The sequence below is a fragment of the Malaclemys terrapin genome, chromosome 13 (genome assembly GCF_027887155.1).
Source record: "Malaclemys terrapin pileata isolate rMalTer1 chromosome 13, rMalTer1.hap1, whole genome shotgun sequence".
Taxonomy (NCBI): Eukaryota; Metazoa; Chordata; order Testudines; family Emydidae; genus Malaclemys; species Malaclemys terrapin.
The window spans coordinates 38385662-38410611 of NC_071517.1; the positions used below are offsets into that span (position 1 = coordinate 38385662).

The window sequence follows — 24950 nt, forward strand, 5'->3', positions numbered from 1 at the left end:
AATTAAAAATGGGTGTGCAAATACAGTGTCCCAGGGGAGATGTAGTATGGTTGCTTCATGTCCCCATTCTATTGTATGGGCTAGGCAGGGCTGGTGCAACCACTAGGCGAGCTAGGTAGTCGCCTAGGGGCCCAGTGGTTGGGGGCATCTGAGATTTTTCCTCCCTTCCCCTCCCACAGAGTGCGGCGCGGCTGATTGGGTGTCTGGGTCTGATTTAGCTGCTCCCATTGGCCTCCAGCAGGCAGAGTCCCTCCCCCGCTCCCCCCTCCCCTTGCCTCAGACTCCCGTCCCAGCACGCTGCGGGGGAGGGGCTGTGTGCTCCGCAGCCTGTTTGTTTTGGTTCCACGTGGAGCCAGCGGCTGGAGCGGCCCGGTGGTAAGGGGAGTCCGGGGGGCTGTCGGGGGGCCGGGGGCAGGGTTGGATGTGTCGGGAGCTGGGGGGAGGGGTCTGTCAGGGAGAGGGTTGGCTGGGTCGGGAGTTCTGGGGGGGGATTGTTAGGGGGTGGGAGTGTGGAGAGGGATTGGCGCAGTCAGGGGACAGGGAGCAGGGGGAGGGTTGGATGGGTCAGGAGGTCTGGGGGGGCTGTCGGGGCGGGGGGAGTGTTGGATGGGTTGGGAGTTCTGGGGGGACCTGTTAGGGGGTGGGAGTGTGGAGAGGGATTGGCGCAGTCAGGGGACAGGGAGCAGGGGGAGGGTTGGATGGGTCAGGAGGTCTGGGGGGGCTGTCGGGGCGGGGGGAGTGTTGGATGGGTTGGGAGTTCTGGGGGGACCTGTTAGGGGGTGGGAGTGTGGAGAGGGATTGGCGCAGTCAGGGGACAGGGGGAGGATTGGATTGATCAGGGAGTCCGGGGGGGGGGGCTGTCGGGGGGGGGGAGGGTGGGATGGGGCTGGAGTTCGGGGGGGGGAGGGTGGGATGGGGCTGGAGTTCGGGGGGGCTGTCAGGGAGCAGGGGTGTGGAAAAGGATCTGAGCAGTCAGGGGACAGGGAGCAGGGGGAGGGTTGGATGGATCAGGGGGTCCGGGGGGGTTTCTCAGGGGGCGGGGGGAGGGTTGGATGGAGCGTGAGAGTCCCGGGGGTCTGTCTGGGGGCGGGGTGTGGATAAGGGTTGGAGCAGCCAGGGGACTGGTAGGGTCCTAGGGGGGCAGATAGGGTGGGAGGGTCTCAGGGGCGGGGCAGTCAGGGGACAAGGAACAGGAAGGCTTAGGTAGGGGGTGGGGTCCTGGGGGGCTGGTAAGGGCAGGGGTCCCAGGAGGGGGCAGCCAGGGGACAAGGAGCGGGGGAGGGGTTGGGCGTTCTGAGGGGAGTGGGAAGTGGGAGGGAGTGGATGTGGGTGGGGCTCTCCTCCCCCCATCCTCTTTTTTGATTGTTGAAATATGGTAACCCTAAAAAAGTGGTGCCCTGGCTCGGAAGGGAGGAGCTGCCTTCCGGAGGGACCGGAGAGCCAGAGCGTCGGCTTGCGGGGGTGGCGAGCCCCAGCCATGGAGGAGCCGGCGTGGCACAGGGGGGCGGCACCGCTAGCGGAGAGCAGCTGCACCTCCTGCCCAGGCTGCGGCCCAGCGTGCTCCCACCCTGGGGGCTCCTGCAGGCTTTAGCAGTTGCATGTGGTCGGCGGCCCCCGTCTGCCCCCTCTCGCCGTGCTCGGGCTCTGCGGCTCCCAGGCATGTGAGCTACCAGGGTGCAGGGCCCTGAGCCTACTCTGGGAGGGGCAGCGTGCGACAGTGGCGGCTCACGCTCCCGGGAGCCGCAGAGCCCGAGCGTGGCAGGGGGGAGCCGGGAGGTGCACGGGGGCTGCCGCCCACATGCATCCACTGCAGATGCCCCTGGGGGGAAGCCAGATGGGTTGCAGCCCAGGCAGGCGCACCCCCCAGCTTACCCCTAACCGCGCTCGGGTTCTGTGGCTCCCGGGCGTGTGAGCCGCCACTGTCGCACGCTGCCCCTCCCAGAGTAGGCTCAGGGCCCTGTGCCCTGCCGGTGGCTCACATGCCCGGGAGCCGCAGAGCCCGACTACGGCGAGGGGACAGCTGGGGGGCGCATCTGCTGCAGCCTGTAGGAGCCCCCGGGGGGGTGCCCGGCCGCAACCTGGACAGGAGGGGCGGGGGGGTGCAGCTGCTCCCCGCTAGCCGCGCCACCGCTTTTGCAGGGCTGCTGCCCCCCTGCATCGCGCCGGCTCCTCCGTGGCTGGGGCTCGCCACTGCCGAAAGCCAATGTTCTGGCTCTCTGGTGCCTCCAGAAGGCGGCTCCTCCTTGCCGAACTGCTGCAGTGGCCCAAGCCCAGCAAAGCCAGTGAGTGGACTCGGGACGGGGACCGGTGAGGAGGGCTCGTGGGGGGGCTGTGCACCCTCCAGGGGCGTTCAGGGGGGGGGGGGGGTTAGGGGGGATCCTGGTCTGGGGACCGATGTGCGGGGGGAGGGGGCGGCGCCGCAAGGTGGAAGTTTTGCCTAGGGCGCAAAATATCCTTGCACCGGCCCTGGGGCTAGGTTCCCCATGGGACTCCCATGATGCAGTGCCTCACCAAGAGAAGAGACCCTACTGCATCATGGGAGATATATTCTTATCAGGGACCCCAGTCTGCATAGGAGAATGGAAGCATGAGTAAACGGAGTGACAAGTCCTGTCAGGTACCACAGTGATGTTTCCAAATTGAAATATTTTGGGTTTTAGCCAAAATATTTCAGTATTCAATTTTTCACTGAACATTGGAATTTTCCAAGGGGTGGCGGTGAGAGGAAAAAGAACAGGAGTACTTGTGGCACCTTAGAGACTAACAAATTTATTAGAGCATAAGCTTTCGTGGGCTACTGCCCACTTCTTCGGATGCATACAGAGTGGAATAAATATTGAGCGCTCGCGCACACACACACACTCTCTCTCTCTCTGACCTTTCAAGGTCCCTTCCAGTTCTAGGAGATGGGATGGGATACAGAGAGCATAAACAGGGGGGAGTTGTCTTACCAACTCTGAGAGGCCCATTAAGTAAGAGAAAAAAAACTTTTGAAGTGATAATCAAGATAGCCCAGTACAGACAGTTTGATAAGAAGTGTGAGAATACTTACAAGGGGAGATAGATTCAATGTTTGCATGTTCTGATCCTCTCTACTTCTCCAAAGTGACTTTCATGAGAAATGCATATGCTGATTTGATTCTTGAAGAAATGGATAGTGAGCAGTGTAGTTACTGGAAAGGGTTCCATGGCTGTCTCACTGAAGGAGGTGCGAAGAAGTAGCTAGAAATGTGGGCACAGAAGTTCAGACTTCAGTCACAGGTATTTTGGTATTGCTGTCTATGTGGCTAGTGTGCTGGATGTGTCTAGTAACATGTAGAAGGAATTGGTGCTTTTCATTGGAACGGTGCAGGAACCAGAATGTCCATTTTGTGGGAAATTCCATTTTTATTTTTTATATAGAATCAGAATGGGAAAAAACCTTCCAGCAACACTAAATAGAAATTAATAATTTGGGGTGAATTGAAATGTTTCATTTCAATAAACTTGTACAGTTCTAGTCTGATTTTGACTTTTTCATTTTATATTATAATTGATAACGTAATGTAAAATAAAATTTCAAACAAAATTGTTTCAAACTGAAAATCCAGATAGGAACATTTTAACCTTATTGAAATGCTTCATTGAAAAATAATCTTCCAAGTGGACACATTCGCATGGAAAGTTTTGATTTGAACAAAATGGCATTTTCTGACGGAAAGATTGTTGGATTAGAATTTTTTTTGACCAGCTCTAATTTTTACAAGCGAGTGACTAAAGGACAGGGTATGTTGCAGGGCAGTGGGGCATCTGCAACATTTTGGAGGAGTTAGTGTCAATTTGTACCCATCAGACTTCATTCAAAGGCTCATTACAGTCCACAAAAGACAAACAGCATGAGACCGCACCGAGAAAGCCTAACGACTATGTCAAGTTCAGTCAGCCCATTTTGAGAAGGAAGTGAAATTAAACTCCTTTCTGGTCTCTTTCCTGCACTAGAAGCCATGGCTGCTGCGAATCCAGCAAAAACTCTCCAGGATGAGGTGACCTGTCCCATCTGTCTGGAATATTTTAAAGATCCGGTGTCTCTAGACTGTGATCACAGTTTCTGCCGAGCCTGCATCACCCAGTGCTGGGGGAGATTCGCTTCAGACATTTCCTGCCCTCAGTGCAGAGAGATCTTTCCCCAGAGGAACCTCAGGCCAAACAGGCAGCTCAGGAATATTGTGGAAGCAGCCAGAGAACTCAGGTTGCAGACAGTGAAGGAACCAGAGAGACTGTGTGAGAAACACAAGGAGCCTCTAAAACTGTTCTGCAAAGAGGATGAAATCCCCATCTGCCTGGTGTGTGACAGATCCAAGCAGCACAGAGATCACACCGTCATTCCTGCAGAGGAAGCTGTGGAAGAATTCAAGGTAGGAAATGACCAACTGTTATTTTTATAGCTAGCGAGAGGCTTGGGGAAACTTCTACCAGCATTAGAGTTTCCCTGAGCTCCAGACAGCCACTCAGTGAGCCTCCACTGGAGAGGAATAAGGGATTTCAGGCCTAAATAGGTTTCCCAGCAACTGGGAATCCTCCAAAGGCTCATACAGGTGAAGTGTGGACCTCGATAAACATCCTGTGCGCCTCAGTCCCTCAGGCTAACACGTTGGTATGTGGGGGAGTGCTCCTACTCCCATTGGGACCAAGGGAGCAGTAAAGTGCAGCTGGGGCTGTCCTCTTGGCACACATCCCCTTCCCCTTTTCCTGCAGAGCTCTCAGGAGGCTTACAGAGCCTCATGAGATTTACGGGGGGCACTGGAGTGGAGTCTGCCTGATAAAATCAAGGGTGGGATTGAAGGAAGCAGGGACTGGGTGGAAGGGGGCAGCAGCAGGGCAACGTAGCATTTCCTGGGGTAGCTCTGCAGAGGCCCTGACTCAGTTTCCCTTCGAGGATCCCAGATAGAAGCCACAAAGGCTTTTTTTGTGGCCAATAGCACCCCTGCTCTCCCAGCAGTGACTCTCCGGACTTCTAGTCTGGAGTTCGGCCTTATCACCCCGAGGAAGGTCCAAGTCCTCCTCCGCCTTCTAAACAGGGCTCCTCCCTCTGGCTCTCCAAAGGCCTCTGTTTTACCTACCCCAGGCATGATTGGATCACATGATCCCCCGGTCACCACTCCTTCATTGTCCCCACCTGGGGAGAACTGGCTATGTCACAGGTGGGGCAGAGACCCCTCTCCCTTTATAGGGCCAGCCACCCTGTGACTGGCATCGTCCCTCTTCCACGTCTCCTAAGGCCATGGGGAGAGAGTCCTAGGCCTGTACCCATGAAGGTTTCCATCTTGACATTAATGATAATTTGTAATCAATAAAAGGTGCTGATTTCTATTGCAGTGGCATCTCTGGGCCCCAATGAGAGATTAGGGGCCCATTGTGCCAGGCACCGTTCAGACAGGTCAGGCAAGGAGAGCTCACAGTCACAGTCTAAGACAATATGCTGCAAGTGGATAAAGAAAGAACCGGAGTGGGGGATAAGTAAAGAGGACTGTGTTTGCATACACTAGAATCGCAATAGCTAGGTCATAATGGGTGGCCATAATTTACGGTGACCTGGTGTCCGTTTTTTTACTGGAACACCTGGTTGAAAAGGGACCCTGGTGGTTCCGGTCAGCACCACCGATCCGGCTGTTAAAAGTCTGGTTGGCGGTGCTGAGGGTCTAAGGCAGGCTAGTCCCTACCTGTCCTGGCTGGCACCACGCCGTGCGCGCCCCGGAAGCAGCCAGCAGGTCCAGCTCCTAGGCAGGGTGGCCACGGGGCTCCCCGTGCTGTCCCTGCCTCAAGCACAGGCTTGGCTAATGGGAGCTGTGGGGGGGGCGGTGCCTGCGGGTGAGAGTGGCGCGTGGAGCCTCCTGGCCCTGACTCCCCCACCCAACCCTCAGGACTGGGACCTGCTGGTTGCTTCTGGGGCACAGTGCAGTGCCAGGACAGGCAGGCAGCCTGCCATAGCCCCCTCGCTGCACCGCTAATCGGGAGCTGTCCGAGGTAAGCCCACGGCCCCAACCCCAACCCTCAACCCCCTGTCCCAGCCCTGACAGCCCCCAAACCCGGAGCACCCTCCTACACCCCAACCCCCTGATCCCCAGAGCTCACACCCCCAGCCCAAAGACCTCCCCTCCCCTTGCACTTCAAACCCTGCCCCAGCCCAGAGCCCCCTCCCACACCCTGAACCCCTCATTCCTGGCTGCACCCTAGAGCCCTCAATCCCTCCTGCCTCCCTATCTCCTGCCTCAACCCACAGCCCCCTCCCGCACTCCAAATCCCTCAGCCCCACTGCCCAGCCTGGAGCCCCCTCCAACACCCCAAACCCGTTATCGCCCACCCCAGAGCCCGCACCCCAAGCTGGAGCCCTCACCCCCTTCCGCACCGCAACTCCCTGCCCCAGCCCTTTGCCCCCTCCCACACCCTGAACCCCTCATTTCTGACCCCACCCATATCCCCAGTTAGAGCCCTCACCGCCTCCCACACCCCAACTCTGTGCCCCAGCCCAGTGAAAGTGAGTGAGGGTGGGGGAGAGCAAGCCACCGAGGAAGGGGGAATGGAGGGGGCAGGGCATCGAGGAAGGGGCGGGGCTAGGGTGATCGGTTTTGTGCGACTAGAAAGTTGGCAACTCTACCACCATTCCAGATATCAAAGCTGTCCATTTTCCATGGTGCAGACTTAGATGCCCGTACTTTTCTATGGAGAATGTTTTTTAGGTGCTTGAGTGGCATCAGACACGAGGGGGAGTCCATGGCTCAGTCTCCCATACGCGGCAGGTATAGTAGGCCAGGAGAGGCTACGCAGCTGCCGCCGGCCCACAGCTGGACGCCTGGACCGTGGGACCCTGCCTGCGTTCCACCTCTTCCTGTCCCTGCTTCGCCCCTTCCCTGAAGCCCCCAACACCAGCCGCTACCTGGCTGAGTCCCTCGTCTCTCCTCTCCTCCACATCCCCAGTCTGGAGGTCCCCGCCGCTCATCGCGTTCCTCCTCTCCTCCAACCCCCTCTGCTGCGAGGCCCCCCCGCCAGTCACTGCATCCATCCTCTCCTCCACCCCCTCCGCTGCAAGGCCCCCCACAACTGCTGCTTGTTGCATCCCTCCTCTTCTCCACCTGCCCTCCCCTGCGAGGCCCGCTCCTCCTGCTGCTCGTCACCTCCCTCCTCTCCTCCACCCCCTTCCTCGTGAGGCCCCCTGCCACTCGACATGTCCAAGAATGTGATGCCAGTTTCATGTTGGTGTAAATCAATGAAGAAACAAGGTCAAACAATTTCAGAGTCTGAAAATAAAATACTCCCAGTGTCCATTAATATGATTCCACTTCCTTGGTATCTCTGATATCATAAACCTACTGGGTTCTCCAGTCATCAGTAGAGTGTGTGTTTGTTTGTGCTGGAAAAGCTCTCACCCTCCTCCTAAAAGTAAAAATAACACCACTTAAATCATTTTCTGTTTCTTCAGGAACAGATTCAGGACCATTTGCAGACTCTGAGGGAAAAGACAGAAAAGCTGCTGGGATGTAAAGTGAGAGGAGAGAAGAGAATCCAGGAATACCTGGTAGGTGCCCGTCATTATTAACCTGCATTTGTAACAAACTGGATGGAGGGACGTTCTGAATCAGAGCAATAAGGGGAGGCCGGGGCAATCTAGAGGCCCAATTATGCTTTATCTCAATCAGTTTGGGGTAAAGCAGAAATCTGTTAAGTGGGGAATAATCAAAAGTAAATCAAAATCAGTTGTTTTCACAGAATTATTACTTGGGCTTATACCATAAACCAGTGGGTTTCAACCTTTTGCATTTGTGGATCCGTCGGGAAATTTCGAATGGAGGTGCAGAGACCCCTTTGGAAATCTGTTGTCTTTGTCTATAGTTGAATTCTGTTCAGTCTTTTGCAAATCCCTTAGACATTGTCTGCAGACCCAGGCCCTCTCAGAGGTCCAGAGAGGCCTGGGCCACTTCCAGCTTTTGAACCCCTAGTCACAATAAAAATAAAAAATGATGCACATAAAAACAAAATAAGGCACCAAAAAAAAAAAAGTGAGACATCATTTGAATATTTTTTTTATTTAACAAACGCTCTTCTAGGCTTTTTCTGTGCAAATGCACTAATTTGTGAGGAAAAATCTAGCTTTTGTGCAATGTCACAGTTGATATTAAGCATGGCAAGCCCATTCAAATGCTGTTGTCCCATAGTTGAACAGTGATAGTTCTTTACCTGCTTCAACATGTTGAAGGTGCGTTCACCGGAAACCACTGATGCAGGCAAACTGACAAAAATATGCAATGCAATCATATTAGGAAACACCCCTAAGGGTCCAAGTTCGAGTATTTCTTGAAGCAATTCCTTTGGCTCGCAATCCAGTTTAAAGTTCGTGGAATATATTCATTTGAGGAAGATGACCTCGTCACTGAGATCTTTTGAGATTTCTTTGTTGTACTGTTGCTGAAATTGTTCAGCTGCAGAAAGTAGATCTTCATTATTCAGTCTGTTGAACTGCCAAAGAAACCCCCAAAGGGTGCAAATTAGGGCATGTCTACACTACGAAATTAGGTCGGTTTTATAGAAGTCGATTTTTAATACGTGATTTTATACAGTCGATCGTGCATAGCCAGAGCATGGCAAGCATGGAGCCCGTTCAGCTGCGCACTGCTGTTGTGAGCGTTGTAAACACCTCGCGCATTATCCTGCAGTATGTGCAGAGCCTAGCTAGGAGACGGCAGCATGAGAAAGATTGTGAAGAGGACATGGACACAGACGTTCCTGAAAGCATGGGATGTGGCAATTGGGATATCATGGCAGCATTGGGGCATGTTGATACAGTGGAATGCTGATTCTGGGCCCAGCAAACAAGCACAGACTGGTGGGACCGCATAGTGTTGCAGGTATGGGATGATTTCCAGTGGCTGCAAAACTTTTGCATGCGTAAGGCCACTTTCATGGAACTTTGTGAGTTGCTTTGCCCTGCCCCGAAGTGCAGGAATACCAAGATGAGACCTGGCCTGACAGTTGAGAAGTGAGTGGCGACAGCCCTGTGGAAGCTTGCAATGCCTGACTGCTACCGGTCAGTCGGGAATCAATTTGGAGTGGGCAAATCTACCGTGGGGGCTGCTGTGATCCAAGTTGCCAGGGCAATCAAGAAGGGTAAGTGCTAAGAAGGGTAGTGACTCTGGGAAATGTGCAGGGCATAGTGGATGGCTTTGCTGCAATGGGGTTCCCTAACTGTGGTCGGGCAATAGACAGAACGCATATCCCTATCTTGGCACCGAACCTACTTGCCAAAGAATACATAAACCACAATGGGTACTTCTCAATGGTGTTGCAAGCCCTGGTGGATCACAAGGGCCGTTTCACCGACATTAACGTGGGATGGTCAGGAAAGGTGCATGACGTTTGCATCTTTCGGCACTCCGGGCTGTTCGGAAAGCTGCAAGAAGGGACTTTCTTCCCAGACCAGAAAATTACTGTTGGGGATGTTGAAATGCCAATAGTTATCCTTGGGGACCCAGCCTACCCCTTGCTCCCATGGCTCACGAAGCCATGCACAGGCAGCCTGGACAGCAGTAAGGAGCAGTTCAACTATAGGCTGAGCAAGTGCAGAATGGGGGTAGAATGTGCCTTTGGGGGTTTAAAAGGGCGCTGGCACAGTTTGCTGAGTAGGTTAGACCTCAGCGCAACCAATATTCTCATTGTTATTGCTGCTTGCTGTGTGCTCCATAATATCTGTGAGAGTAAGGGGGAGATGTTTATGGCAGGGTGGGAGGTTGAGGCAAATCGCCTGGCGGCCAATTTTGAACAGCCAGACACCAGGGCAATTAGAAGAGCACACCGAGACGCGCTGCACATCAGAGAGGCTTTGAAAAACAGTTTCATGATTGACCAGGCTACGGTGTGACAGTTGAGTGTGTTTGTCTTTGATGCAAAGCCGCCCCCTTTGGTGAATGTACTTCCCTGTAAGACAATCCCTCTTCCCCCTCTCCCCCTTCGACCACAGCTGGCACAGGAAATAAAGTCCCTATTGTTCTGAATCCATTCATTCTTTATTTATAAAAAAAAACTTGAGATCACTGACAATGCTGACTAGTAAAAGGAATCCTGGGTGTATAAAGGATTTGATAACGGAGTGAAGTGGGGGAGGAGGAAAAGACAAGGCCACATTCCTTACTGTAGCCACACTACAAATCAAAGCTGTTTGAATGACCGCCTTCTGTTGCTTGGGCCATCCCCTGGAGTTGAGTGGCAGGGTGCCTGGAGCCTCCCCCACCCCCGCGTTTTTGGGCGTCTGGGTGAGGAGGATATGGAACTTGGTAAGGAGGGCAGGCAGTTACACAACATGACATCAGAATGCATTCAAATTTGGACATGTGCTTCTCAATAGACTGAAGTTCAGGTCGAGCCTGTGCAGTGAGATTGAGAGATTGAAGCTCATTTAAAGCCTTTCTCAGTGAATTCAAATGCTGCGCAACTGGTTGAATACCATCAATCTGTGCAGACCATCTAGTATTGGACATCCCATGCAGTGAAACAGGAAGATATTGCTTCAGAATTTCCCATCTTTGTGGACTGCTACTGAAGAGATGGTACATTTGCTGAACAGTTCCAAAGTAAGTAATTGCCTCCTCGCATGATTCAGCACAGTCAACAACTACAAGGTTTAGCATGTGGTTTCCACAGCTGGAGAAAATACAGTTTGAATTATGCTCAAACAGAACTGCTCGTACACCTTTCACCGTGTCAAGTATCAGGGGGTAGCCATGTTCGTCTGTATCCACAAAAACAACGAGGAGTCCGGTGGCACCTTAAAGACTAACAGATTTATTTGGGCATAAGCTTTCGTGGGTAAAAACCCCACTTCTTCAGGTGCATGGGCAAATAAATCTGTTAGTCTTTAAGGTGCCACCGGACTCCTTGTTGTTTTTGTACACCTTTGTACTTCCCAGCCATATTAGATCCATTGTCATAGGCTTGACCAATGCAGACTTGAAAATCTAACTTAAAACCTTATGGAATTGCTAGTACTCGAGCAGCAATTTCTTTTCCAGTTTTTCTCGTGAAATTATCAAACAAAATAAACCTTTCTTCAATTGAAAATATTGAGCTGTCTACAATGTTAACATATCGAATAACCATAGTAGTCTGTTCCTTGTGAGAACAATCTGGAGTGGCATCAACAATGATTGAAAAACACTTGGCATTTCGAATCTCATCAAGAATTGTTGTTTGTACGAAAGACCCACATAGCTCAGTAAACTCGTTTTGTATACGTGTGGAGAGATAATGGACTTGCATGTGCTTTTGACTCTCTTGCGATTCTCGAACATGTTTAACATGCTCTGATAAAAGTGGGTCATATTTGCTGAGGAGCTCAACTATGCCTAGAAAGTTTCCATTTGCACGATCACCAATACGTTGACTGGAACCAAAGAAAGGCAATCCCTGCGCAGAAAGAAAAAGGATGACATTCAGGATGCGCTCAAGAAGTTTTTTCCAGTTATTAGTTTCTGTAGAGAATTCAGTCAAGATTAAATGCTCAACGAAGGAATACTAATTAAGAACACAAAATCAAACAGTCAGACAAGTTATTATCCTTATCACTGAATCAAAACTCAAGCACGCAAAGTATAATATAACAGGCTGAGCTGAAGACAAAGAGATGGCATATATATCATAAACACAGATACAGACAGAGGGATAATGTCCAAAAATTTCAAACGTGTCTTCACGAAACTCAGTCTACAAGATTGCTCTCACAAATTTTCACCTTGAATCTGGGCCTATAGACTATGGAAGCCTATGATGATGGCTCAACCAACCAACCAGTCACCTCTTTTAGCTACCATAGGAAGATAATAATGAGGAATTCTCACACACAAATAATTCCTTAGTCAATTAGACATAAAACTATAAAAACACTAAAATGTAACAGTTCTCTACCTTTCAAAATGCACTTGATCCAGTACCAGCCACTAGTAGTGGTTTGTTTCTAGAATCAGCTGATCTGAGAGGACACGTTCATCACAGTCTAATCTTGTGCCATCAGAACCGATATATTTTTATTAATACTTATGACATTTTTAACTACTTTAATATGACAAAATCTATATCAGTTAACAAAAAAAAGTATGTCTTTTACCAAATCACACCTCTTATTTGCTTAAATTTGCAGCTCTAAGCTGAGAGAGTGTGTCACATTTTGGCCCAATAGGGATGCACATAAAGACAAGTTGTGAAACTTATCAAATGCCAAAAAATTAACGTGTCTAAATTTGAGGCTCCCTTTGAGCTTGAGGCCCAGGCCAAATGGCACTCCTGGCTCCCCTCTGATTGGCCAGGTGCGGATCCTGAAAACCACGGCCGTAAACTACTGTAAACTATTATTCTTGTCTATTATGGGTTAACTACTATTATTGTCATTAAACTCACTTTATAGGTAACAGCTTATATTTATGAACTAACAGAATTTTGAATTAGAAATCTAATGACCTAGAACAAACCCCGACTGATACACGGTCACTCTGCAGTTTCACAGTTTTCAGCCTCTGTCAGCCCAGAGTTTGGAGTATGTTTAGTTGTAACTTGAGGAATCCTCTTCTGAATTCTTTGTTTACTGTCTTGAGCTCCAGCTTAAATAAGGCCGCGTATTCCTGGGTGTGATGTCTTGGGGTATGTCTTCACTACCCGCCAATTCGGTGGGTAGTAATTGATTTATCGGGGATCGCTATATCGCGTCTCGTTAAGACGTGATATATCGATCACCGAACGCGCTTCCCATCGACTCTGGAACTCCACCGGAGTGAGCGACAGTAGCGCAGTCGATGGGGGAGCCGCGGTCGTCGATCCCGCGCCATGTGGACCCCCAGGTAATTCGATCTAAGATACTTCGACTTCAGCTACGTTATTCGCGTAGCTGAAGTTGCGTATCTTAGATCGATTTCTCCCCCCAGTGTATACCAGCCCTTGGTTTCTTGACTGAACAACTATCCCTCTGCTTCTCTCTGGTTTACAGTCCCTTTGCACTCTGACAATTTCTCCATTCCTGTCAGTCCTCTTGTATGCCTGAGGGTGCTGTCCAGAGATGTTGTTTTACAGTCCTTATGACTTCCTTATTTTCACTACAGCTCACACCCCACTTATTTCTTAAATCAGTTTCTCGTTAATTATAGTTTATCTTTTATTACAGCTTATGTCCTTCACATTTCACTCTTGTGAATGATTGCTTTGTAGCTTCATGATCCTGGGATTTTGTGTGTGTGCGCACATGCACACAACCCTACAGAGGGCCCGAAAAATCCTTTCCCTAGAAAAGGGCAACATATTCCCCTTCAGATTCTAAGCTTTCATTTCAATTAATGAATTAATTTCCACTTTTTGTGGCTGTCATTAAAAATCTTCCCAATGTGAACTGAATGTATCCAATGCACGGGTCTTTGCCTGAGTCTTCGGTTTTTTGGGTCATAGTTTCATTCTTTTTGTTCCCCCTCCTCCACCCCCTGTCTCTGTCAATGTGGTTCTGAGCAGAGTTGGGTACATACCAGATCTTTTTCCCTGGCTGGATATTTAAAAAAAAAAATGGCCTGAACCGAAAATTGTTTTATATAACATTTTCAGCAAATCATAAAGTTGACTTTTTCTTGGTCAAACGAAATGTTTCATTTTCACAAAATCAAAATGTTTTGTTTCAATTTTAACCATTTCCTTAAAATATATATATAATTATATAAAAAGAAGGAATATTTCAAACAAAAAGTAATTTGAACTTTAAAATCCTGGAAAAAAATTAAAACAAGAAAATGTTTTGATTTTTCATTTATTTCCTTTTGTAACAAAACAAATGGGGGGTATTGTCAGGCGTTCATGAAAAGTTTGAGTATCAACAAAGCTGCATTTTCCCTGGGGAAAAAAATTTTGTGCTCAAAATGTCACCTAGTACTGAGTCCTACCTCCTGCTGCTTTGGATCTCCATCTCCGAGGCCATAGATAACGCACTATCCAAACCAGGTCAGATGTGGGAACATCCCTTTATGAGATTGTGGGGCCAAATGGAAAGGTGTGAGAAAAATCCTCTCTCTAGTGATGACAAGATATTGTTCAGTGTCAAATGGGCCTATAGACTATGCGGGGAGGGATAACTCAGTGGTTTGAGCATTGCCCTGCTAAACCCAGGGTTGTGAGCTCAATCCTTGAGGGGGTCATTTAGGGATCTGGGGCAAAAAAGTAGTTGCGGATTGGTCCTGCTTTGAGCAGGGGGTTGGACTAGATGATCTCCTGAGGTCCCTTTCAACCCTGATATTCTATGACTTAGAATTTACAAAGAAATTCTCCTTCCTGCACAACTCAGCACTCCATGAAAGGATCATTGGCTCTATCCATGTCCTTGACCAGCCCTTTCCCTATATTTTTACAGCGAAAGACACAAACCGAGAGAAAGAAGATTGTGTCTGAATTTCAGCAACTGCGGCGGTTCCTGGAGAAACAAGAGCGACTCCTGCTGGCCCAGCTGGAGAAGCTGGACAAGGAAGTAGTGAAGATACAAAAAGAAAATATCACCAAACTCTCAGAGGAGATTTCCCATCTCAATGAGCTGATCAGTGAGATGGAGGGGAAGTATCAGAAGCCAGCAAATGAATTCCTGCAGGTGAGAATGAGTTAGAAATACTCCAGATCCCACCATAGGGACAGGACTGCTCCTAAAACATGGGCATGGGAGTGCATCAGTCAGAGACCACAGTGTAACTCAGTGTGTATATTCCTGAAATGTGAATGACTATTGTTCTTTGCAGACTCACGGACACATTGATATTAGAGATGGAAAAGCCCCGTTAGCTCAGGGAATCCATGGCCCTGGGGCCAGAGCAGGGCCTCTTTTCCCCATACTTGCTAAATCCCTTCTTTGGAATTAAAGTGTGTGTCAGGTGCCACTGAAATTCTTTCTCTCTATTTCTCTCCTCTAGGATGTCAGAAGCACCCTCAGTAGGTATGTGGCTCTCTCTCCCTCCCACTCCCACTTCACAAAGCTGGGAAAGAGTTTGGAGATGCTGTTAGCACCGCATCCCCCCAGGGCGCTACAGTAAAATGTGTGGGAAAGGTCACATTTTGCATACAAATCTTTCTGATCAACTTCATCCTGAGGTTCTCACCCTGGTACAGAAGACTCTGGAATTTCCCATTCAGTGGGAAAGACTCACCTCAAGTATTTCCTAGAGATGTCAAAATACTGGGGGACTGGCTGTCTCAGGTTTGCGGGCGTGGAATACGGGCCTGTCACTGCTGGGGCACTGGGTACCATTCAGACCTGGGCAGCAGTGGTCAAGAGTCTTTCCCACCTGAGGACTGTTTGGAGACCTGTGTGGAATGAACTGGGGAGGGGGAAGTTGGTGCTTCAGTCTGGTTCCTAGTGGACAGATTTCTACAGCACTTAAAATGGGAACCTCCTGTCCTCAGAGCATGGAAGCCATGGAGTGTATTGGCCATGGAGACTCAAACCCTCTTTTATCCCGAGAGCTAGTCTCTCCTTGCCAGAGTTGAAGAATATTAATGGGACCTTAAGTGGGAATGTTGCACGGCCATGGGCTGTGTCGCACCTGCTCTGAGGCTGAGAAAAGTAGAGGAATTCTAACTCCAGGCCCATTAGAGCAGCAGCTCACTAACAAGAACTTAGTGATTCATAAGTGAAATATAATCACATGAAATTGTTTTTGTCCAGCCGCAAGAAGGGGAAGTTCCAGGAGCCAGAGGAGATTTCTCCTGAACTGGAAGTGAGACTCAGTGATTTCTCCCAGAAAACTGTTGCTCTAATGGAGACTCTGAGGAAGTTCAAAGGTACCTAGAAGGGATGTAATATGGAAAATTGGGCTAAGTCTCTGAGACTATGGGAGGAGAATGACTCTAGCAGAAAGATTCATATTTAGATGATGGATCTATTTAATTGTTGGGTCTGAATGCCACACACTTGGGGTCCAAGTCACTCAGGTTAATTAATTCAAAGCTTTGTTTATACAACAAGCGTGCCTTGCAATTACAATTGATATTAAAGTAAGAAATGACAGCTATACTGAAAGAAGTACTGTCCTGTAACCTTCTCCTGGGGCGTAGGTGGGTCACAGGGATTTTTCCTATGAAGCTCTGACTACCCCTTACACTGTCTGACATAAAATGCACATCCAGATTATATATTTATTAGTTCTTCTCCAATCACCTTTGAGTGTTATGAATATTAAGTATCTTATATAACTCATAAAATACACATACATGAACTTTTTAATTGGCAGGGCTTTTGCTATCCAAGCTATTTTCATATTATTGTTCTCTTTTCTGATTGGTCTCTTACCACTGATTATGCATAGCTCACTATGACCCTTGTCTCCGCATAGGGGTTTTAGGACTTTGCTAACTGCTCCTTGGCACAACATTCTGGGTGTCTGTTGTCCTTAAGCACATTGTGTGGTCTAAACATCTCTTTGTCCCACATGGTGACTTAGAAACACATCACTTAATAACAAGGTCTTTTAAGGCAACATTTCCCATATGTCAAGCAAACTGCTCACCAGGCCAAAGCCAGGTCAGTCATACAAAGGCACAATCTCCGTCTGTCCAAACTGCTGCATAAGAAATGACCCTTGTACCAATTCTCAATACTGAACGTAATAACCAGTGGAAAGCAGACAAATGGAGCAGATGTAGCAGGGACCAGACATCAGGATGTCTCCCATTAATTCAGGACTTACCAAACGTCACAACATTAAGGCCCATATTTACGAAAAATGGCCTAATTTGGGACACCTGAGTTTCTCTCTCCCAACGAGAGAGCTGCAGGCCAGGTGCTCCAGAGCTGTGCAGCCTCCACAGGTGGAGTCAGGGGGAGCTGCAGGTGCCTAGCCCCGCTGAGAACCAGGTACCTAAAGGTCAGGACTATAAATTAAAGGCCATTTGTTAGAGCTGAACCCAGCCCATCACTGGGCTCTGGTCCCATACGGCAGCTAGTCTGGTCCAAATGGGCTGCAAGGAAGGAGAAAGCCAAGTCAGTCAGTATAAATGCAAATCTCCATCTGTCCAAACTTCTGCATAAGAAATGACCCTTGTACCAATTCTCAATACTTAACCTAACAACTAGTGGAAAACAGATACTCTGAGCAGATGTAGCAGAGCCCCAGGCATCAGGATGTCTCCCATTAATTCATGACTTACCAAAGGTCACAACATTAAAGCCCCAATTTAGTAAAAATGGCCTAATTTAACTGCAGGGCAGGTGCTCCAGAGCTGTGTAGCCTCCAGAACTGCAGGTGCCCAACCCCTGCGAGAACCAGGCCCCAGGTGTCTAAAGATCAGGACTGTAAATTAAAGGCCGCTTGTTAAATCTGGACCCAGCCCATCACTGGGCTCTGGTCCCGTAGGGCAGCTAGTCTGGGCACATGGGCTGGAGGGAAGGAGAAAGCCCCTCCCCCATGGTGAGGGATCCCTCCAGCACAGGGGCCTCTTGTGCTTCCTCCCCTGCAGCTGCAGGCACAAGGCGTGTTCCTGAGAGGGCTGGGAATGGGGGGGGGGGGGGGGTGAGGGCGGGTGGAAGAGGGAGGGGGGGTGGGCGGGGGACAGAGGGACGTGGGCAGGGTAAAGCTGGGCCTATAACACTCTGCACACTGGGCAAGACACACGGGGCCATTGTCATAGGGCTGTAACTCTGGCTGCTTCAGAACTTCCTCAGCCTGTGCCAAGGTCTGCACCGGCCCCTGCAGCCACTGAACAGCGGAGTCACAAATGGCCCCTCCCCTCTCTCCTTTCGCCGGTACAGGGGGGAATCTGGCCCATGGAGCCAACCTTCCCCCTGCCTCAATTCCCACATGGATAAAATGATTTTATTATTATTCCTATTTCTGCCTATGGAGGATGAGGGCCCCATCGTGCTGCTCTGCTGAGTAAACAGACCCAACAGCTCACAATTAGAGCCGGGATTTTGCAAACTCTCAATATCCTGTTAGCGTCTAAGAGACTAAAGTGGGAAAAGTTATTTTTACTCTAAAGTCTTTGCGTGATCTGGGTCTAGGTTACAACAAAATGCAGTAAATGAATGAGAGAAACCAACTGGAGTCTGAAGGGTGGGAGGGGATGATGAGGGAAAATTAAATCTTTCTTCGAGATTGTATGTTCTGGGATGGTTGTGAGGCTTCCATTTCTTTGAGATGTCTGAATGAGAGAGGAAAGAGAAAGTTTCAGATTAGTTTTTACTAAATAGCTGAGTGTTTCTCTGTGCCTCTTGGTCTGTTTCTCTTTCATGATGAAAACCCAGCTCTAGGAGTTCAGTGTGGGAATGCTGCTAAAAATATGAAAGCCTGAAATCTCGGCTTTTTTTCCCTTTTCCTCTCTAGACACTCTGCCGTCTGCACTGGAAAAAAAAAGAGGGGAATCCGTAGGAGCACACAGACAGGGTGAGATTCCAGAGAAAACATCTTCATGAGATTGTAGCTAAAGTTACCAACCAAACCGACAGCAACCATGACACACACAACAACAAAAATGATTAGGGGGCTGGAGCACATGACTTATGAGGAGAGGCTGAGGGAACTGGGATTGTTTAGTCTGCAGAAGAGAAGAATGAGGGGGGATTTGATAGCTGCTTTCAACTACCTGAAAGGGGGTTCCAAAGAGGATGGATTTAGACTGTTTTCAGTGGTAGCAGATGACAGAACAAGGAGTAATGGTCTCAAGTTGCAGTGGGAGAGGTTTAGGTTGGATATTAGGAAAAACTTATTCACTAGAAGGGTGGTGAGGCACTGGAGTGGGTTACCTAGGGAGGTGGTGGAATCTCCTTCCTTAGAGGTTTTTAAGGTTAGGCTTGACAAAGCCCTGGCTGGAATGATTTAGTTGGGAATTGGTCCTGCTTTGAGCAGGGGGTTGAACTAGATGACCTCCTGAGGTCCCTTCCAACCCTGATATTCTGTCATTCTAACCCTAAAAATAAACACATTGAACAGTGAGGCAATCCCAAGCTGAAGTCACACAAACAATCCTGACACCAACATTGGTGCTGAGTTCGTGTCCATGCTGATGAAGAAAAACCTCTCCTTGAGCAGCATCCAAACACCCTGCCGTTTTCATAGACATTGACAGGACTTTTAGTATTATATTGAGAGGAATTAGAAGAGCGCTATCTCGTCTGAGGACTGACACATCCCTCTTTGTTATCCTGGCTGAGGGGGTTTCCCCATAGGCGTTGACTCTGTGGGTGCTCGGGGGGCCTTTCCCCTAGCATCTCCCACCCATCTGTGGCTCTGCCAATCAGCTCCTCCCCCTCCCTCCCAGTGCCTATTGCCTACTGTGGTGTGCAGGAGGCTTGGGGGAGGGGATGGAGGTAGGGCGGGGTGCGCTTGGGGGTAGGGCGCAGAATGGGATGAGACGGGGCGGAGCGGGGGTGGGAAGAGGCGGGGCAGGGGCGGGAAGAGGTGGGGTGCAGTGAAGCCTCGGGGGAAGGGGTGGAGTCGGGTCGGGGTCTTGGGCGGAGCGAGGGGTCAAGCACTCCCCTGGAAAATTACAAAGTCAGGGCCTCTGGTCTCCCCCATCACTGTTCTCCAACATCCTACCTTTCCTTTGGGCAGGGCTGGGCTCTCCCATTGGAGCTTTTCTCTCTATCATGGATTGGGGAGATGCTCTCTGATGCTGCCCCCTCCCTTCTCTCTGGGCTGGGGCTACCTCACCCAATGCCACCTCCTACTCTCTGGACTTAAGTGGCTCTTCCCCAGCGCTGCATCTTCCTCTCTATTCTCTGGCCTGGGCGTGGAGGCTGCATTAGGGGAGGTCCCCTCTGCAGTTTAAAGCTGGTACTTCCCTCTTCTGTTCCCTCCTCACTAAAAGCTTCTGACACCTTCCTGGCTGTGTCTCTGATGATGGGAATGGAGCAGCCCCAGCAGGGGGAGCTGGGAGCTGAAGCCTCTGCAAACAAATGAGAAACCAGTTAAGTGGCTCCTTTTAAACAGTGAGGAACTGCATTGACCTCTCTGCTCAGTCTCAGGTGCCCAGGACAGAGGCAGCTCCCTGGGATCCAGGGCTGATCAGGGCTGCTGGGGAGTGTGAGAAATGGTCCCAGCCTCCCCCAGGGCCGAGCTCTGCCCCTAACGCTCTTGATTCTCTCTCCCCAGCGAATGTGACTCTGGATCCAGACACGGCTCAGCCCCACCTCGTCCTGTCTGAGGATCGGAAACGTGTGAGATGGGGAGACACGCGGCAGCAACTGCCCAACAACCCTGAGAGATTTGACTATTTGCCCTATGTGCTGGGCTGTGAGGGATTCACCTCGGGGAGACATTGCTGGGAAGTGGATGTGGGGAGTGGGCCATATTGGGCTGTGGGGGTGGCCAGAGAGTCTGTGGAGAGGAAGGGAGTGATCAACCGTAGCTCTAAGGCGGGGATCTGGGCCCTGGAGTGGTACTGCGGTCAGTTCCGGGCTCTCACTTTCCCTGTGACCCCCCTGCCCCAGGGCTGGTTCCCCAGCAGGATCCGGGTTTGTCTGGACTGTGACCGGGGGCAGGTGACATTTATCGATGCTGGTGACGAGGCCCCGATCTTCACTTTCCCGCTGGGCTCCGTCTCTGGGGAGAGAATCCGACCCTGGCTCTGGGTGGGGTCAAGATTCTGGCTCAGCCTGTGTCCCTGAGATACGGGTGGGGGGTGGGGGAATATCCCACTGGGACCCTGAAATCAGCCTCTCTAGCCTCACACGCCCTAGTCTCTATGACCTCTCCTTGTGGACTTTCTATCACACCATCTCTCTGACCCTGGAGGTTGCTTCCGGTCTCAACTCTGTGCAGCCCCTGGACTGTCAAACCATAGAGAGCATTGAGTGAGTCAGATAGAGAAGCCAATCTCATCACTGCCCCAGGGATTGTGCAGCCTGTTTGCCACTGTCCTCTATGATACAGGAGGACTCTGGGGATCCTGGGTCAGACAGTGTGACTGAGGCATAGGGAGGAAAAGCCCACTGGGAATGAAACTTGGGATGAAAAAATGGGATTCTCTAGCCACAGTCATCCTAATTTCTATGACTTGGGGGATTCCCATCTACCCAGCATTCTGGCTCATCTCTATGCCTCTTGTGCACCCCTGTCTATCCAACCCCCACCTCTCCCCCATACCTCATCTCTGTGGCCCCAGGAAGCCCCCCCCCCCTTCATAGAATCATAGAAGATTAGGGTTGGAAGAGACCTCAGGAGGTCATCTAGTCCAATCCCCTGCTCAAAGCAGGACTAACACCAACTAAATCATCCCAACCAGGGCTTTGTCAAGCCAGGCTTTAAAAACGTCTAAGGATGGAGATTCCACCACCTCCCTTGGTAACCCATTTCCATGCTTCACCACCCTCCTAGTGAAATAGTGTTTCCTAATATCCAACCTAGACCTCCCCCACTGCAACTTGAGACCATTATTCCTTGTTCTGTCATCTGCCACCACTGAGAATAGCCAAGCTCCATCCTCTTTGGAACCCCCCTCAGGTAATTGAAGGCTGCTGTCAAATCTCCCCTCACTCTTCACTTCTGCAGACTAAATAACCCCAGTTCCCTCAGCCTCTCCTGATAAGTCATGTGCCCCAGCCCCCTGATCATTTTCGTTGCCCTCTCTCCTATTTGTTCACATCCTTTCTGTAGTGGAGGGCCCAAAACTGGGCGCAATACTCCAGATGTGGCCTCACTAGTGTCGAATAGAGAGGAATAATCACTTCCCTCCATCTGCTGGCAATGCTCCTACTAATGCAGTCCAATATGCCATTAGCCTTCTTGGCAACAAGGGCACACTGCTGACTCATATTTAGCTTCTCACCCACTGTAATCCCCAGGTCCTTTTCTGCAGAACTGCTGCTTAGCCAGTCGGTCCCCAGCCTGTAGCGGTGCATGGGATTCTTATGTCCTAAGTGCATGACTCTGCACTTGTCCTTGTTGAACCTCATCAGATTTCTTTTGGCCCAATCCTCCAATTTGTCTAGGTCACTCTGGACCCTATCCCTACCCTCCAGCATATCTACCTCTCCCCCCAGCTTAGTGTCATCCACGAACTTGCTGAGGGTGCAATCTATCCCATCGTCCAGGTCATTAATAAAGATGTTGAACAAAACTGGCCCCAGGACCAACCCCTGGGGCACTCTGCTTGATACCGGCTGCCAATTAGACATCGAGCCGTTGATCACTACCCGTTGAGCCCGACAATCTAGCCAGCTTTCTATCTACCTTATAGTCCATTCATCCAATCCATACTTTTTTAACTTGCTGGCAAGAATACTGTGGGAGACCGAATCAAAAGCTTTGCTAAAGTAAAGATATATCATGTCCACAGAGCCAGTTATCTCATCATAGAAGGCAATCAGGTTGGTCAGGCATGACTTGCCCTTGGTGAATCCATGTTGACTGTTCCTGATCACCTTCCTCTCCTCCAAGTGCTTCAAAATGGATTCCTTGAGTACCTGCTCCATGGTTTTGCCGGGGACTGAAGTGAGGCTGACCGGTCTTTAGTTCTATTTCTTCCTTTTTTTAAAATATGGGCACTATATTTGCCTTTTTCCAATCGTCCGGGACCTCCCCCGATCTCCACGAATTTTCAAAGATAATGGCCAATGGTTCTGCAATCACATCAGCCAACTCCCTCAGCACTCTTGGATGCATTAGATCTGGACCCATGGACTTGTGCATGTCCAGCTTTTCTAAATAGTCCTTAACCTGGTTTTTCACCTCTGATGGCTGTTCACTTCCTCCCCATACTGTGTTGCCCAGGACAGCAGTGTGGGAGCTGACCTTGTCTGTTAAGACGGAGGCAAAAAAAGCATTGAGTACTTCAGCTTTTTCCACATCGTTGGTCACTAGGTTGCCTCCCCCATTCATTAAGAGTCCCACACTTTCCCTGACCATCTTCTTGTTGCTAACATATTTGTAGAAACCCTTCTTGTTACGCTTCACATCCCTTCCTAGATGCAACTCCAATTGTGTTTTGCCCTTTCTGATTACACCCCTGCATGCTCGAGCAATATTTTTATACTCCTCCATAGTCATCTGACCAAGTTCCCACTTCTTGTAAGCTTCCTTTTTCTGTTTAAGCTCACCAAAGATTTCACTGTTAAGCCAAGCTGGTCCTCCCTGCAACACCAGGGATGGGAACGGGAGGGGGAAGAACCTCTGGAGCTGCAGAAGGAGCTGAGGGGCACATGTGGGGGCTGCAGGATCGAAACTGAGGGCGGGGTAGGGACCAGAAGTGATGTGGGGTTGGGGGAAGAATTAACAGCTGGACTGGGGACAGGCAGATGCAGGGGTGGCAGGGACACAGACTAAATTAATTAGGATTTGGGGGTTTGGGGAGAAACTGGAGGCTCCACAGCAGCAGAAAGTCTTGGAGAGGGAGACCCAGAGACGGGGGAGTGTGACCTACAGGCCCCCAGGGAAGGGATGTTGTGGAGAAATGGAGTTGGGAGTGGGGAGATGTCACCTGGATGAAGAAGAGGTGGCTGTGCAGAGAGGAGAGTCAGGTACAGGGCAGGTTTCACCAGAAGGGAGAGAAGAAATGAAATGGGAAAAGGTGAAAATAAAGTAAAACAAGAGTAAGGAGAGAAGCCTGGAGAAAATGGGGGAAGCTGAAATGAGAAGAGTGAAAGCAAAACCATCCTGAGAAGGGAAACGCTCAGCAGACACCGAGAGGGGAGGGGATAAATTCATCAGAGGAAACTGGGCATCTCAGATGGAATGATCTGTGACATGGATTAGAGCAGAGTTAGGCCAGGGGTTCTCACAACAAATTTTTTGATGGCCTCAGAGTGTGGCTCTTGCTGGTGGCCGCACTGACACTTTTTCCTAAAATGCTTAATTAACTTTAGGGAAAACAAATAAATATGCACACGTACACATCCAAATCATTGTAATGTATTTATGTAGGGTTTTTTTTGAGGGCTCAATAATGAAGATAATGCTGTGAAAAGTGATATTTGTATGTTTGTTAATATCACTTTTCTCAGCAAGTCCTGGCAAGTTAAGACCTGGATGGATGGGTGGGGGGTGAAGCAGTGGGGGCCAGGGAGGATGGATGGAAGGGTGGAGGGTGAGTCAGCAGAGGCCGTGGCGATGGATGTAGGGTCCCACCACTGTCACCGCATGTGGGTTGGAGCCTGGGGCTGGGGGTTGGCGCCCTGGGCCAGCACCCACGGGAGCCAAGGGTCAGCACCCACAGTTGTGTGGCCAGGGCTGGGGATCAGCACCCACTGCCATGCAGCCAGGGGTTGGCACCCCAGAGCCAGCACCAACTGCTGTGCAGCTGGGGGTTGCCACCCAGGGTTGACGCTTGGGGTCCGCGCCTGCTGCTGCACAGCTGGGGCTAGGAGTCAGTGTCCTGGGCCAGCACCTGCCGGAGCCTGGGGTTGGTCCCGCTCCTGCATTCCCGGGGCTGGGCATCTGCACCCGGGGCTGGCATCTGGGGCTGGGGATAGGCGCCTATGGCCAGCACCTGCCGGAACCCAGGATCAACATCTAGGAGCCGTGCCCGGGGTCAGGGGCCAGGGCTGGGGGTCGGAGCGCATGGCTGGCAGTTGGCTGCCAGCAGGGTTTGGGGCTGGCACTTAGGGTCTGCACCTGCTGCCACACGGCCAGGGCTAGGGGTTGGCATCCAGAGAAAGCATCCGCTGGAGCCCAAGGCCAGAGCTGGGGATCTGCACCCAGGGCCGGGAGCCGCTGGAGCTCAGGGTCGGCGCCTGGGGCCAGCATCTGGGGTCAGTGATTAGGACTTGGAGTTGGAGTGCATGGATTGGGGCCAGCGGCTGCTGGTGGGACTGGGGATTGGCTCCACGCAGCCAGAGCCAGGGATCGGAGCCTGCTGCCATGCGGCTAGAGGTTGGACTCTGGGTGGAGCTCTATTCTGCAGCCAGGCTCCCTAAGTCCCCACCACCCAAGCACTCCAGGCTGAAGTCCGAGCCCCACTAAGTCCCCGCATTCCATGCTCCAAGG

General features: G+C 50.5%; 1 protein-coding gene across 1 annotated transcript; it reads left to right on the forward strand.

Annotated features, from left to right (window-relative positions):
- The first annotated feature begins 306 nt into the window (after nucleotides 1-306).
- On the forward strand, nucleotides 307-23866 carry LOC128847238 (zinc finger protein RFP-like). The gene is made up of 8 exons (XM_054046615.1): nucleotides 307-375; nucleotides 3979-4394; nucleotides 7457-7552; nucleotides 14399-14629; nucleotides 14946-14968; nucleotides 15698-15813; nucleotides 18354-18413; nucleotides 20121-23866. Exons 2-8 carry the CDS (start codon nucleotides 3984-3986, stop codon nucleotides 20633-20635), a joined length of 1452 nt encoding a protein of 483 aa, XP_053902590.1. The 5' UTR covers nucleotides 307-375; nucleotides 3979-3983; the 3' UTR covers nucleotides 20636-23866.
- Nucleotides 23867-24950: the final 1084 nt, after the last annotated feature.